The following is a 16,732-nucleotide window of genomic DNA, read 5'->3' on the forward strand; positions in this document are numbered from 1 at the left end:
GGATGCAGAGGGCAAGGGCTGCATTTGTTTTGTTCCTTGAGTGAACGAGAGGTGAGGGCAGCTTGGAACAGGAGAGGGTTGCATTAAGAAATGTGAGTGGGACCCATGCAGAGGCCATTGGCTGCTGAAAGCATCTCCTGGTTTGATGGTTTGATGGTTTCAGGAAATTACTTGCAAAGCTGGCTGGATTCACTCCAGATGGCCACAGTGGTGTGGTTTGTGAAACCATTAAAATGTAGAAAAGAGTCAAAAATATCCCTTTGGTCTTGAAGATACCAAGCCCTTATCCTCCAGTGAACAGTACAGGAAGCTCTGAGGGGCCCCAGGAGCTATCATGGGAGCCACAGAGCTGATGGGAGCAGATGGGGGCATGGCAGAGCCCACAGTCTTTCTCAACCTGTTTCTAATATAAAAGATTTAAGCTTTGTAGATACTTTCTGGAGGGGGGTGACTATTTGATCAATTCTTCCAAGGACGGTACATAACTGGTACTGTGATGCATTTGAGAGAAATTGATTTCCCAATGCCAGGAGTGCCTTAGGGCACTGGGCTTAAATGCCTCCAGGAGCCTGACGGAGAGGACTGCAGGCTTCCAGAAACTGGGCTGAAGGTGAGATCCTGGCATAAAGCATCCAGGAAAGGTGAATCTTGGTCCCCAACTGGTGTCAGGACAAAAGTCATCTCAGCTGCAGAGGCTGAAAGAACATCTGCAGTCATGGGCCATAAAGCAAGCACTGGGCATGGGGCAGGAGTTTGGGTTTTCTGTTTATCTAACTTGGAGTAGTTTGGCCTAGGCGGTGCACACACACAGCTCATTCCCAGCACTGAAGGCAAATGGGCCACGGCCAGGTGAGCAATTCCAGACCCTACTGCCTGTCTTCCATTCCACCCTCTGGAAAACCAGCTCCACACACACTGGAACCGTCAGACTCCTGCAGGCTCTGTGTCCAGGAAACCCCACTGAGCTCAAGGCACCCCACTCCCAAGGAACCACCTAATGAAAGCCTCATGGAGAGACTAAGGTTGCACAGACTCAGGCTAATTTCATCTGGGCCTCGTGCCGAAGCTATGACCTCACCGTTGGGCAAACCAACAGGGACCCCAGAAAGAAAAGATCAGTATGTGGGCCAGACCTGCTTCTAATCACAGCCAGCTGGGATGCAGGGAGGCACCGCCATCTTCCTGCCGCCCCTGGATACCAGGACCAGGATCTGTGGACCAGGAGGCATGGTCATCTTACAGCAAAGAATCCTAAGTTCTGGCCCTAACACTTGTGTGTGTGTGTGTGGCATTTCCCCATAAAAACCTCTGCCATTCTACAAGTTTCACGCCAAAGAGAAGCTTAATTAGGTAGGGCCGAATCTCTGCAGAGAATCCCCAGTTACAGAAACTGGGGAGGAAGGATATAATTAGAACCTGACTTTTTTTTTTTTTTTTAACAGAACAGCTCAAAAGGCCCCATTAAGAGAAGGACACTGAAAAACAGCCAATCCATCCGTATCCAGAACTCAGGACCCCAGAAATTTTACTTACCAGCATCATTTGCAAAACAGGTAAAAACACACACTTCAGCCTCAGCTTGGGCATTTTTTTCCCCTTAGCTCTTTTCACACTTAAGCATTTGGTATGTTGCAAAAGCAGTTCTTTTTGCCTACTCTGCTACATTGTTTGCATTTGTTGTACACTGAATCTTATTTTGAGGAAGCTGTGGGTTCGAACCCTGGTCCGGGAAGACCCCACATGCCACGGAGCAGCTAAGCTCGTGCGCCACAACTACTGAGCCTGCGCTCTAGAGCCTGCGAGCCACAACTACTGAGCCTGCGTGCCTACAGACCGTGCCCTGCAACAGGAGAAGCCACCGCAATGAGAAGCCCGTGCACCGCAACGAAGAGTAGCCCCTGCTCGCTGCAATTAGAGAAAGCCCGAGCACAGCAACAAAGACCCAGTGCAGCCAAAAAATAAATAAATAAAAAGAAATTTTTTTTTAAGGTAAATAACAGTGTTTTCACCTGATGGGGTCACCATGAAAAAGGCCGATGACTTGGGCTTCTTTTAAAGGAACTAATAGCAATTCCCTACACGCTTTGCTTGGAAGTTCCACCCTCGGCACTGGTTGCTAAGTATGATGTTGCAAATAAACTGGTGAAACCTGAAGTCTCTTAAACTGTAACCCCTATATGGATATGGATGCCTGAGTCCTGACGGGCCCATTGAACAGCACCATCAACATGAGATCCCCTGGGGACTCCCAAGTCCTGGTGGAATCAGGGAGGATTTGAAAAAACGTAAAAATTCCCCATGAGCCAGGGTCTGATGAATGAATATACAAAGAACAAGGATGGACTTGGACGAAGACCCTTAAATCTCAGAGGAGTAACTCTCCCACGATAATCCCAGATCATTTTGACTAAACGTTGCTAATTCCATTTGCTTTTAGTCCAGTTGACCATGTTTTATTTTACAAGTTGTGGGAGGAGACTCAAAAGCACAAAAATCTTAATTCTATACACAGAGGTACAGGTTAAGATTTCTATTCTTTTAAGGAAGAAACTCTTTTTTTTTCTTTTTTCTGGAAATGTATCTCTGAAGTGATGATGGGAATTCATGGACGTATACAACATGTGCTTTGCTCCAGGTTGTCATAAATACCTCTACATACAAAGCAAGGTCGAGTCAGGCCTGCAAAGACGCAGTGAGTCACAATCCATCAAGGTTGTAAGGACAGGGTTGGCACTCCACGTACAACTGAACACCCCTGATAAAACATCTCTTTCCTGAACCAGCAAATAAATGCCCACAGCTGCACTTGGTGATTGGCACTGGGGTCCATTCACCATACGGTCACACTTATTATCATCCTGCCAACAAATCCAGCAAGATAACAGGACACAGCCATGTTCTTGCACGTAGTCTTCAGGCCAAGCAAACATCTCCCTACCAGGGTCTTCATCTATCTCTCCCAAAGACATCCTGCTCCCCTCCTCTGTTTCCTTTTACTTGGTCTCTACTTCATGAGTATACCCAAGAGTCCCCAAAGCCCACCACTTTGAACCCTTTACACCTGGAATCAAGCTGCTTTTCAGAGGGGGAGAGTGTGTGTTGAAAACAACAAAATAAGCTCCTTCCTGGACCTTCAGCTAAGGCAGGAAGGTCACAGACAGTTTTAGAGCAGGAAAGAATCTTAAGGATCATCAAATGCAGTCATTTTTCAGAACTGTTTAAATACAGTGAAACCCTTTTCCTCAATGTGATTGTATGTAGAAACCCAGTATGTAAGACAGAGAAAAGAAGCTGTTATAGCCAAATGATGGAATATGATTTGGCCATAAAAAGCAACGAAGTAGTGATACATGCTACAATATGGATGAACCTTACAAATATTATGCTAAGTGAAAGAAGCCAGTCACAAAGGACTGTGTATTACATGATTCCATTTATATGAAACAGCCAGAAGAGGTCAGTCCCTAGAGACAGAAAGTAGATTAGTGGTTGCCTAGGACTTGGTGGGGGATAGAGGGATTGGGAGGTGATGAATAAGAGGTACAGGGTTTCTTTTTGGATGGTGAAAATGTTCTAAAATTGATTATGCCATTGGTTGCACAAATCTGTGAATACGCTCAAAGCCATTGAATTGTATAAGTTACATGGGTGAATTTCATGGTGTGTGAATTCTTTCTCAACAAAGCTGTTCTGAAAGCAAAACAAAACCCTTCTCAGTACTCCACCAGCCAGGCCCCTTCCTCACCCTGCTCCCTCTAGAGGCCCCAGAACCACTTCTGCAGACCCCTAGAGGTCTACGGAATGTGGTTTGAAAAACCCTGATCTAGTTCAATTTTCCACTCCTCAAAGGTAAACCAAGACATGATTCAAAGTCTTTCGACTCCAAGTGCAAGGGCCTTTAAACCCAAGATCTCCCTGATGAGTCCAGGCTCATCCCGGGGGGGACGCTGCAGGCCCGGGTCTCACCGTCCATGTCCAGGCGCTGCATTATGATGGCCAGCTCCACCTCACTCGGCATGTACCCCAACGAGCGCATGGCCATTCCCAGCTCCTGCTTGGAGATGAAGCCATTGCCGTCTCGGTCCAGAACCCGAAAGGCCTCTCGGATCTCTACAAGGGGAAAGCAAAGAAAGTCCAATGTCACAAGGTGTGGTCTACTGCATTGAAATGATTGCCGATTGTCTGTTGGGAACTCCTAACCGCTTTACAAATAGTGATGTGTCAAAACCCTTTAATCTGAAAAAAAGGGTGGCCAAAAGAGGAACAAAAGAAAGGAAGAAAAAAAAAGAGGGAGAGAAAAGGAGATGGGAGTCAAGGAAAGGGAGGGAAGGGGGAAAAAAACAGAAGAACAGCTTTGGAAGGAGGAGATAACTGGCCCCGAGCATCTAACACACAGTAGCCGGTAAACAATTAAACGGTGGTCCCAGCTGGGAATTGTGTTAGCCAATGACACTTTCCCAACAAGGGTGAGGATTAGGTTTCAGCGGTGAGAAGACAGCTACTAGCCTGGACTGTCAGGAGGAAAGGAGAATGAGATTCCCCTTTGCAGACTTACATTTCAGCTCCCTGCTGCCGCAGGAGCTGTGCAGAAAGCTTTCTCAACCTCCTAGGAGGACAGGAGTTAAGTACCCTGCTGTTTTTATTTCATTCCTCTAATTTACAGCTGTTTTATGGCTATAAACAACCTCAGATCAATAAGAGTGTCCTAAGAGCCCCAGAGCCATCTTTAATCACATTTTCTGGGGCTGGCAGAGAATTTGACTCTGCCATCAAGCAGGCCACTTCACCCAGCAGGGAAACTCCCATCCTCTTACCCCAACCAGAGTTGCTCTGCTTTCCACCCAGAGTGCCTCCCTCCAGAGCCCCACCTCTGCCGCCACCGCCTATTCATCCTGGGTTGGCTGAGCATTTCCTAACACATCACACCCCTGCGAGGTAGGTCATGGGAATTTGATTGGAGATCACAGTCTGCAGATGAGAGGTACATCAATTGTCTCTGAGCTCCAGACAGCTTTGATTTTTCATCAGTAAACCCAGTGTGAGCCCAGCTACAGCAGCTGCCAGCATTCATCAGGCCATTCAACAAGCAGTGGCTGCCTATACCTAAGGAGCATGGGAGTTAGGACTGCAGAGAAATCTGCCGGACATCGTGGTTCCCCTCCAGAGCCCCTCACTCCAGGTGGGAAGATAAGATCCAAGCAGAAATTTGCAGGAACTCTTCAAACTAATGCAAGACGCTGGCCCTAAACATTTACAGTCATCCCTTGGTATCGGCAGGGCAGCCGGCCCTCGAATTCATGGGTTCAGCATCCATGAAGGGTCAACTGTAGGTACCACTTCTCTAAATATCTGACTATCCTCCCAGCAAGCACATTGAACCCTTACCCGAGCAGGCTTTCCCTTTCCTATTTGTATTAATTTCCTGGGGCTGCTGTAATCAATCACACAAACGTGGTGGCTTAAACAACAGAAAGTTATTCTCTCACAGTCTGGAGGCCAAAAATCTCAAATCGGTATCACTGGGCCAAAATCAAGGTGGGGACAGACCTGTACTCCTCTAGAGGATCCAAGGAAGATTCTTTTCCTGCCTCTTCCTACAAGCTTACTTCCTTGGCTTGTGGCCGCATCACTCCAATAGCTGCTCTGTGATCACATCACCTTCTCGTCTTCTGTCTGTGATCTCCCTCTGCCTCCCACTTACAAGGACACTTGTGATTGCATTTAGGGACCACCGTATAATCCAGGATAATCTCCCCATCCCCAGATCCTTAATTTAAAGACATCTGCAAAGACCCTTTTTCCAAGGTGACATTTACAAGCTCCAGGAATGGGAATCTGATACCTTTGGGGGTTGTTTTTCAGCCCTCTGCACTCTACCATCCAGTGCGTCCACCTGAAATACCTTGCCATCCTCTTTACCTGCCCAAGTCATATCGGTCCTCCAAGACCAAGATGAGGGCAGCATATTTCACAAAAACACCTTTGCTCACCACAACCAAGTTCCCTCGCTGCCGACTGTTCAGCAGGTCATTTACTCCTCCCAAGTGACACCTCGCACGTGCCAACTAGAAATAGGAAGAAATCATGGTGCAGAAATCACGGCTTCTCAGAGCTGCAAGTTCCTCATACATTTCATTCACTGCGGTATGTTCCCACCTACGCTCTGAAGGAGGCGCTAGACGTTCAGACGATGGGTCTGAACAAATAAGCATCAGATATTAGCAGCAGATTCATTATCGGTACTAATTCAGCACTCTGAACGCGCTACGTGAATAAATGTGTGCTCCGGCAGAGGGAAGCAGCCTGGGAGTCAAGACCTTGGGCTCCCAGCCAGGCATGTTAGCTAATTAGGTCTGCAGCCAAATCCTGAGGCCTCGGTTTGTTCATGTGTAAATGAGCTGGGTTGGCCAAGAGAATCCTTAAGGTCCTTTGAGCCCCTTTCTAAGGATCCATGGACATTGTTAAAGTGTTTAAGAGAAGAACAGGAAGCCTGTGTTCTCTTTCACACCGTATTGATCTGCTGTTCAAACACCCCTCTTTTTTCCATTGATGATATAGAAAACATTTTAGCCCTTTCCAAATTCTGAATTAAGGGGTTTGTCTGCATTTTGAGAATTTTCTCATCAATGCAACATGCCCAAGATTACCTAAAGCAACCATATGTTTTCCTACCAGGTGCCAGGTGGCCCTAAAAGAGCTTAGAGCCACGGCTCAGCTTGAGGTCACCTCACACAGTGCTCAAGGACACTGGGGCAGAGACCACGCCTCACTCAGCCCAAGTCTCTACGCCAAGGGCAGGAGGATACAGAGGGACATCTCCTGAGACGGGAATCAGCCTATAAGGAAGTCCATCTAGCTCTGCCCTGCGACCAGGGCAGGCCTCTCCCTCAGCCTCAATGTCCCCATCTGAAAACTGGGTTGGGTTGGATCTCCTTCCAGCCTCTATGATAGGGTTTTTTTTACATCAGGGCTGACACAAACTGTGCAACAGTAGAAAATGTCAGGTGATGACAAGGGCCCTGCCTGGGGTCCCAGAAGAGGCTGGGGTCCCAGGTGGGCCAGCCTGGTGGTCAGCTGCAGGCTGAGCCCTGCCCCTTGTTCTCTGGACCACTTCTCTCCTGAGGTACCATCTCCTCTTCCCATTCCTCTGACTCAATCCTGAACTCTCTGGGCTGATGCTATAACTCCGAAGGATGGTCCCCTCTGTTGACAGGGCCTGGCCTCACTCCTGTGGTCCCCTGCATGCCCTAGATCTTACCGGTGAAAGAGCCTGTATCCTTACACTGGCCACTCCAGAGAGGCCTGGTTGGGGATGTTTGAGAACTTGACCTGGAAATGAGGGCCTTGGTGGGTATGCCTCCCAACCCCCACCTTGCTGCCTGGGTTATGCCTAGGGTTGCCTCACCCCTGGGCTACTGGATTTGGTAAATCAGACCTCAGACAGGGGTCTCCCCAGAACTGCCCTGCTTGAAGGAACATGCTCCCTCGAGGCCTCAAACCCCCATGGTTTACCTGTCTGCAGTCTCCAGGCTGGCCCTGCTCTAGCCCAGGACAGGATGGGGCAGGTACATCTCAGCTCTGAGTTCTGTTTTCTGTGGCCCCCAAGTAAGTGGGACAAAGCCACTGTTCTCTGTTTGCAAAGAATGTCTGCTCCAAGGGGGGCTTCCCTGGCAGTCCAGTGGTTAAGAGTCCACACTTCCAGTGCAGGGGGCGTGGGTTCAATCCCTCCTCGGGGAAATAAGATTCCATATGCCGTGCAGCACGGCCAGAAAAAAAAGCTGGAGCTCTGGGAAAAAAAAAATCAGTAAAATTGATAACTCTTTAAAAAAAAAAAAAAAAGAAACTAGCAGTAAATTATTTAAAAAAAAAAAGAATATCTGCTCCTGTGTGTGTGTGGTGTGGGGGGGGAGGGTCTGTGTGTCTGTATCTGCAGAGGCAGACAGAGCTCACTAACTTCGTTTTCTTTCAAGTAGCAGAGAGGAGGGGAAAAAAAGTACAAAACTAGAAATCCATAATGGGAGCCTCTAGAGACTTCATCTTTCCAGGGTAAGGAAAGCCCAGGAAACAGGACGCTTATTAGAAGGAAATGGGTCTTGCAATCTGAGACATGTGATGTGTGCCTCATTTTATTTTATTTTTTTTTATTTACGTGGCCCTCCCACTGCTGTGGCCTCTCCCGTTGTGGAGCACAGGATCCAGACGCGCAGGCCCAGCGGCCATGGCTCACGGGCCCAGCCGCTCCGCGGCATGTGGGATCTTCCCGGACCGGGGCACGAACCCATGTCCCCTGCATCGGCAGGCGGACCCTCAACCACTGCGCCACCAGGGAAGCCCTCATTTTATTTTTAATAGCAGAACAGGGTGTGAGAAATATGCCCATAAAACAGCGGAGACATGGGAGCAGGCCGGATCCCTCTGCCTCTGGCTACAGGCAGCCTGGGCACAGCACGAAGGGGCTCTGGCCACTTTCCACATCCTCAGGAAGTGGAGACCACAGATCAAGTTTTTGGGAACAACTCAGTAATGTGGTGTGCTTTCCACTGGAATGTATCCCCTCTTTAGGCGAAAGTCCCTTGTGCTTTGGAGTTATATAAGCATGCTGTGCTTTCGGTCTTTGATTCAATCTCAGCCTCACGAAGCATGTGCACACCAGGCACCAGCACGGCCAGTTCTGCCCTCTCCAAGGTGACTTCGTGGACCACAGAGGGGCATCCATGATGCTCATGGAGCCTGTCCAACTGTCATTGTGTGGAATATGAAAGGAAACACAGTAAGACACATCTTCTGAAAAAAGGAATCCACTCTCTGCCTGTGGAATCTCCCAGAAGCAAAGTCTACATTCCCACAGGGACTTGGGCCTCTCCTCCCTGGAGTGAGGTTGAGGTCCTGGAGCAAAGCAAGGCCTGGGATAGAAATGATCCTGTTTTAGAGAACAAGAGATGTACTGCTCATTATGCCAGCAAGTCTATTTTCTTGAAAATACCTGCAGCCACCACTGGTACCCCCTGCATCTGGACCCAGTGCCCTCTGAGAACCATGCTTTGGTTCTGTGATGCTCCCTATGTCATAGCCAATTCAGGCAGAGGTGCAGCGATCATACAGAACAGACTCATCAATCAGGCCACCCCAACAGAGTGTGTATCAGATGAAATCCAGACACCAGGCAGAGTCAATATTCATTGGCTAATGTTCTAGCTCTGAAGAATCAGCTGAAATTCACTGTGCTAACTGGCAAACTCAAATTAGTAACGAAGAACAATTTTTCTTATCTCAATCCCCGCTAGCTGTGAAATCTGTTTATTCTCCACAAAAAGGTATGTTTGGGAAGCATGTGGGATTTTAACCACAAAATGTGAGGACTTTATGAGTGAACACGATGCCTTCTGTTGATAAATGCCATTGAGAAAGTGCAAAACTGGAGAGAGATGCAGCTCAGCAAGGCTAGGCCAGGCAATTATTAAATACCAACACAAACGCACCAGAAAATATAAGATACAAGTCTAGAGGTCTTTATTCGGGAGAAATAATAGGACGCGGGCTGAGCTAATGACAAAAGATTTAGAAAAGTTTCCCCCTTCTCTATGAAAGACAAAAAATGAGTATGTAGAGCTGATTAATACAGCCATTCACTCACTGAAGAGTTGCTGTTTATTTATTATATGCCAGATGAGATGCTAAGATAGATAGGTAGCCAAAAAAACTTTCCAGGCTCTGAGAAGTTTACATTCCAGTTGGAGAGACAGAGGGGTGACCAGATATCCATAACAGAGAACAACAAGCACAATAATACAAGTCTACACAAATCTCATGGAAGTCCTTCCTTAGGACAAAGAGACAGTTCTGTGAAAGGGTTACACTTGGATCTTTCGAATCTTAAGGCCTCGGAGAGAAGGGAAAGGAGGCTGAGTGGAGAAAGTGAACCAAGATGGGCGTGTTGAACGCATTGGCTGCACGGCGGGTGTAGAAACATCGGGAGATGAGGGTGGAGAAGTGTGCTAGGGCAAGATTGAAAGAGACTTCGGAGCCACCTGAGCTTTAACCTGCAGGCCAGGTGTTGGCAAACGATGGTCTGTGGCCAAATCTGGCCCACCACCTTGTGTGTCGATAAAGTTTTATTGGAACAGAGCCACGCCCATTCATTGACAAATGGTTGTCCATTTTCAGCTGCTCTTGGACCACACAATAAGAATTGAGTCAGGGCTTCCCTGGTGGCTCAGGGGTTGAGAGTCCGCCTGCCGATGCAGGGGACATGGGTTCGTGCCCTGGTCCGGGAAGATCCCACATGCCGCGGAGCGGCTGGGTCCGTGAGCCATGGCCGCTGATCCTGCGCGTCCGGAGCCTGTGCTCCGCAGCGGGAGGGGCCACAACAGTGAGAGGCCCGCGTACGGCAAAAAAAAAAAAAAAAAAAAAAAAAAAGAATTGAGTCATTGTGACGGGGACAGTTTGGCTCACCAAGCCGAAAATAGTTATACTTTGGCTTTCTAAAGTTTGTGAACCCCTGCTGTAGGCCACAGGGAGCCCTTAACGGTTTTAAAATTTTAAATAAGAGAGAGAGAGAAAGGATCAGATTGGTTCGTAAACTGAGGGCTCTGGCATCAGGGTGGTGAAGACTAGAGTGACAAGGGATGAGAAGCAGAGCCCTCACCTGGAGACAAAGGGGAGATGAGGGGCCCAGAGCTACCTCCGGAGCTGCTGGGAGGAGGACCAAGGACTTCTGAGTGGTCCAGGGCTCAGGTGTCCCTGGTTTAGGGGAAGGACGATTTGAGGATGATGCTGAGGTTTCTAGTTTGCCGGATGGGGTGAGCAGTGATGATATTAACTGAGAGCCAATTCAGGAAGAAGCACAGGATTTCAGGGAGGGAGGGAGGGGACGTGGTATTTTGGCCACGCGGAGTCCAGGGCTCTGAGAGATACCCAAGCAGTCAGGCCTGGTGAATACATGGAAATACATGACTAGCCTTTGAAGACAGTGATACTGAAAATACGATGAGGATGGAAAGTGGGAATAGAATGACCATAATTGCATACAAGATGCTGGTTCAATCCCGGTGTGGGTTTTAGTGTGAATGAGTTCCAAGTTAATTATAATCTATCGGTCTGCAAATACAACTAATTGGTTTTAGTAATCAGGGAACACAGAAGTGAGAGCTCAGACAGCAAGGGAGGTGGGGCCCTGAAGGAGGAGGGAAATCTGCTGGGAGGAGGCAGGGATGCAGCGGGAACTCGGAAGTGTTCCGCATTTAATAGAGCTGTGGCCACACAGATGGGGGCGACGTTGGGGTTACGATGCTGCTTTGTATCATACACTTTCTAACCTGGCTTTTTTCTCTTGGTACATTTTCAAAAGGGTTAAAGGATCCTCACTCCTAGGTTATTTGCTATTTGAGATGTGATTGCATCCATTGCAATAAATGCTCACTAACTGACTGTCCCTTCCCGAGAGCGTAACAGTAGCTGTGATCTACGGTTAGAATCCAGGGTTGAGCAGGGTTCCTGCAGGTTCCCTGGCCCCAGGCTCACCGTGAGTCCCTGTTCACCCTGGGGGCAGGCAAGAGGCAGTGTTGAAAAAGCAATTCAAAGGCCCTGTGCTCAAGGCTGGTGGGACAATGATTCAAGGTTCATACGGTGGAGCTCTGGTGTCACCACGTTCCTGGCCTTTTTCCTTACCTATTGCCTCAAATGATACCTTGAATTCAAAAATAATGCCAACTCCTTCCCTAGCTAGCATTCAGAAAGAAAAGCATGTCAGTAACTTATTAGGTAGAGAAATTACATGGACGAAGTAGCCCAGGTCATGAAAAATAATCATTCTCTCCTAACGTAGGGTGGCACCAGGCGGTCAGAAAGCCAGGGGCATTTCTAAGGGTTTAGGAGCTAAAACAGAGTTTATCTGTCCCCAACGTGTACACCTCCACAGATGAAGCTGAATTGATTTTAGCATGCCAGGTCCGTTAAAGCTAATGGAAAATTCCCCAACAGCAAAAGAACAAAGCAAATGAGAACTGAAACTCACAATGAAAGCCCATCTGGGCCACGGGCACCCAGTGATGGACTGAACGCTCCATAGGGCTGAAAGGAGAACCATTAAAATGATTTGAATATGGATGAGAGTGAGCATCGCTGGAGGGTCTCTCTACTGAAAAACAGGGTGATGAGCAAAGAGAAAGGAAGAGGACATCTATCCAGATTGCAGTTTTCTTTGTCTTGAGAGGCTCCGGACTTGACCTCTGGGATGGGGACAACCCCCTCAAAAGACCAGAGCTAGACCTACAGGGGAATGCTACATTTTTCAGTTTATACATTAATTGATGCTTCTTATAAAAAATGCCCCCAAAATGTATAAAGAAAAAAATTATCTATAATTCACTGGTCAGCAATAACCATTGTTAACATATTAGGGCATTTTATTCCAAACTTTTTTTAAGTACAGATATTCCTAAACTGGGCTCATGCTCTCTCTATAGCTTTATATCTTTTTTTTTTTCATTTAACACACTGTCATTTCAATCTTCCATATTGTTAGCTAGTCTTTAAAACATTATTTTTGATGGCTACATAGTATCCCATTAAATCACGATAGCCAAATTAATGTCACCAAACTCCTAGTGTGGGACATTTAGATCAGTTCTGATTTTAAATAATACCACAATGTAAATCTTTGTACATAAATTTTCACGTCTTTTGATGATCACCTCCTTAAGATGATATCTTAGGAACACAAGTATTGGGTCGAAGGGCAGGTGCTTAATATGTATTGCCAAGTTGTCCTCTACGACCCGTTTCTACTCACATCACTTCTGAGACCAAACGTGTGGGTTTTTTTCCCCACACCAACTAATTCTCCAGCTCTCTGGATGCCAATAAGCTGGTGTCCAGTGATTTAACCCAGTTCTGACACTAACTACTCAGAGTGACTGCAGACCCCAAAGGGGAAGTCCCACAAAACTGTCCTTACTTCAGATGCCAGCCACCAGTCTAGGCCACGTGGACTTGTGACCAACCAGCTATAAAGTCAAGGGTTCCCACAACTCCTCTTCAGATTCGATAATTTGCTAGAATAGCTCACAGAGTTCAGGAAAGCTCTTTACTTACATTGACTGGTTTATTATAAAGGGTAGAACTCAGGAACAGCCAAATGGAGGAAATGCATAGAGCCAGGTATGGGGTGGGGTATGGTTTGCACAGAGCTTCCATACTCTTTCTGGGCACCTCCATGTATTCACCAATCTGGAAGCTCTCCAAACCCCATCATTTAGGGTTTTTAATGGAGGTTCCATTATGTAAGCCTGGTTGTTTGAATCATTGGCTATTGACAACAGAACTCAATCTCCAGCCCCTCTCCTCTCCCTGGAAGTCACTGGATGGGGCTAAAAGTTCCAACCTTCTGATCATGCTTTGGTCTTTCTGGCCACCAGCACCCATCCTAAAGCTATCTAAGGACCCCAGCCACCAGTCATCTCATTAGCATACAAAAGACACTCTCATCACTCCAGAGGTTCCTAGGGTTTCAGAAGTTTGGGGCCAGGAACCAGGGAAGAAGACCAACCATATATATTTCTTATACAATATCACACTCTCCAAAAAGGCAGTATCAGTTATCAGTGTCCTCCATTTTGCATCATTTTTATGCACAGAAACCCAGTCTCCTCTGAGATGTACCTTTCATCTAGCTATGCTGAAGTTCAAGATCCAGATGATTATAAAGGGAGGCTTCAAGGAAAAGGAGACAATTCAGATATTGCCTGAAAAAGACCTGCAGGGTAATCGCAGGACCCTAAGTGGATCTCACACTCAGCATGGGACCAGGCCCAAACGAGGTGCCCAGGAAACACCCACACTCATGCCTGAGGTGAGGAAAGTGAGGCTCAGAGAGGGGAAAGGGGCTCCCCTAACATGGGAAGAGGAGGGATGAGAGGGGAGAGACCCACCCTCCTGAGTCCAGACCAGGACTGCTTCCAGGGCAGGATGCTGGGTAGTTCCTCCTAAGAGGAGATGGACCATCTTCCACAGTCCAGCTGACTAGCCAGCATCCTGGGGACAAACCTGGTGCTTCTCCCCAGAAGGAGTCATTTCTCACATGGCAACAAGCACCTTCTCAGGGGAATAGCCCAAGGCAGAAAACAGGCATCGCACCATTTGGCACATAAGGCAATACTGCATGGATCTGCAAGCAGCAAACTGAGTGGAATTTATCTGTAAGCATGGTAATAATCAATACAATTAATTTTTCATTAAGTCACACTGCTCCTAAGCTGAATATCCTGAGATCAGAGAAAAATCAGGTTCTGAGAAAACAAGATCACTGTGTGTATTTAGCACTGATATGGAGGCCAGAAGAGCAAGATCCAAGTTCCAGAAATAAACCAGAAGCAAATTGAATGGAGAGGAGAGGGCCTCTCAGGCATGGCTCACACACACACCCGCTCCCTGGAGTCTTAGGAATCGTCAAAGCTAAGTTTATCTTTGCATTGTTCAATTTAACTCAACCTTACAAATATTTCTCGGGCACCGACTGTGTGTCAGACACCCTTCTAGGTGCCAGGTCCTAGGAAACCAAGGTATAAGGCAAACAGGACATGGGTTGGGAAGAGGTGGGGCCCACACTGAGCCCCCAGTGGGAAGGGACTGTGGAGGACAGCTTGGTGGCTGGGACTCAGATTTTTTTTCTGGATCTCGCAGAGTATTATTCTAGAAACCAAGTCTTTTCCCTGACCTCTGGAATTTCTCCTGGGCTGAAAAAAAAAAAAAGAACTTTCTAACAGAAAACCAACAACTAAATCCAAGAAAACATGAGGGGCTCTTTTTGGTTTTGCTTTTTAATGAGGCAAAAATTATTTTTAAAGGCAACACAGCTTTGGGTTTTTTGTTTGTTTAAATTTTATTGGAGTCGAGTTGATTTACAATGTTGTGCTAGTCTCAGGTGTACAGCAAAGTGATTCTGTTATACACATATTTACATATATTCATTCTTCTTCAGATTCTTTTCTCATATAGGTTATCACAGAATACTGAGTAGAGTTCCCTGTGCTATACAGTAGGTCCTTGTTGGTTATCTATCTTATATATAGCAGTGTGTATATGTTCATTTCAAGATCCTGATTTATCCCTCCCTCCCACATTTCCCCTTTGGTAACCACAAGTCTGTTTTCAATATCTGCAAGTCCGTTTCTGTTTTGTAAATAAGTTCATTTGTATCATTTTTTAAATTAGATTCCACATGAGTGATATCATATGATATTTGCCTTTCTCTGTCTGACTTACTTCACTTAGTATGATAATCTCTAGGTCCATCCATGTTGCAATACGGCTTTGTTTTGATTCTGTCAATCCGGGCTTGGGGAGAAGATGCAGGGCAGCCAGTGCACAGGACTCAGGAGGAGCCAGGAGGGAGGCCTGGACTTGGTGGTGACGTTGACTCAGGCCCTACTCTGTGACCCAGATGCTTCTGTTTGCCACTAGGTAAGGGCAACCTCTAGAGAGCCCAGCGCCCAGCCCACCCTTTAATGACACATGGAAGAGGGCTAGACAAAGACAGCAAAAGGGCATATCATGGGGCCCTTCAGAGCAAAGTACCTATGGAAATATCACACATTGTTATTAAAATTGATGCTTCATAGCCACTCCCTAGCCAGGGAAAGCCAGGATAGCACACAGCCTTTGAAATTCCAATCCACAGTAAGAACTGCACAGTACATCATGACAGATGCACGATATAGTTATAATGTATATGGGGGAGGTGTATGAGTATATTAAGTTGAAACATATAAAATTGCTTTTGTAGAGATTAAAAAATGGTCAAATAGTAGCAATTTCTTCTGGCTCCAACTACTATGTAAGAGCTAAACCTACTGTGTGCTTAAGTATACCAGGCACTGCTCTGAGTGTTCTTTGTATGTTAGCTCATTTATTCCTGGCAACAACCCACGGAAGGTTGCCCTTCACCTGAGGCCATGTGGTTCTAAGTGTCAGGGCAGTGATTTGAATCCAGGCCTGCTGGCCAGAGTGCGCACTCCTCAACTTCACACTCTACCTCTTCAAACACATATTTCCTGAAAAGGACACACCCTTCCCACCTGGGACACACTCTATTTTCTAGTCTATTTCTTTCTCCTTATTTTTTTTTTTCTTCCCTGCACACTCCAATCAGCGAAGTTGATCTCCCTACTCATGCATGGTTCAGGCCCCTCTCTTGGAGAAGCTCTGACCTCACCCATGTCTCGGCTTCCCCACTGCAGCCTCTATCTCACTATTACACTCTGGTACACCCCCTTCTTGTTACAACTTCAGACTCTCCCTAGCAGCCTCGCAAGCTCGTCCTAGAATGTCCCAGGCATCTCTCTGTCTCTCCTGAATCAATGCCCTCCTCCATCATGGCGGCTGTCATGGGATCATCTCATTTCCTACTTCTGCACTGAGCAGTTAGCTCTCATTCACTGCCACAAAGCAGCACATGCTACCCAGCTTTGTACCTCTGTCTACTTAAACAACCATCTTTCTTGGGTCCCAGAGGGATGTTACATTCTGGAAGGCTAGAGCAGTCTTTGTTTTTGGAACCCCTGTAGACCTACCAATCTTAAGACGTAAGACCTGCCGAGTGACAGATTTAGTCCTTGCAGGTCTAAGACCTCCCAGCTGCACCTCGCCTGCCCCTGCCCCCTGCCCTCTGCCCCCTGCCCTCTGCCCCCTGCCCCTTCTGTAACAACCTCAGCCACAGGATGTAAGCAGCTTTTGG

At 47.1% G+C, this 16,732-nt stretch overlaps 1 protein-coding gene across 1 annotated transcript in view; it reads right to left on the bottom strand.

Annotated features, from left to right (window-relative positions):
* The window catches only part of CALN1 (calneuron 1), a 445,907-nt gene that overhangs the window by 220,059 nt on the left and 209,116 nt on the right, over window positions 1-16,732 (bottom strand). Inside the window, exon 3 of the mRNA XM_060079033.1 lies at window positions 3,967-4,110. Coding sequence (XP_059935016.1) covers window positions 3,967-4,110 — 144 coding nt within the window. The remainder of the gene's footprint in view (window positions 1-3,966; window positions 4,111-16,732) is intronic.

The sequence above is a fragment of the Mesoplodon densirostris genome, chromosome 16 (genome assembly GCF_025265405.1).
Source record: "Mesoplodon densirostris isolate mMesDen1 chromosome 16, mMesDen1 primary haplotype, whole genome shotgun sequence".
NCBI lineage: Eukaryota > Metazoa > Chordata > Mammalia > Artiodactyla > Ziphiidae > Mesoplodon > Mesoplodon densirostris.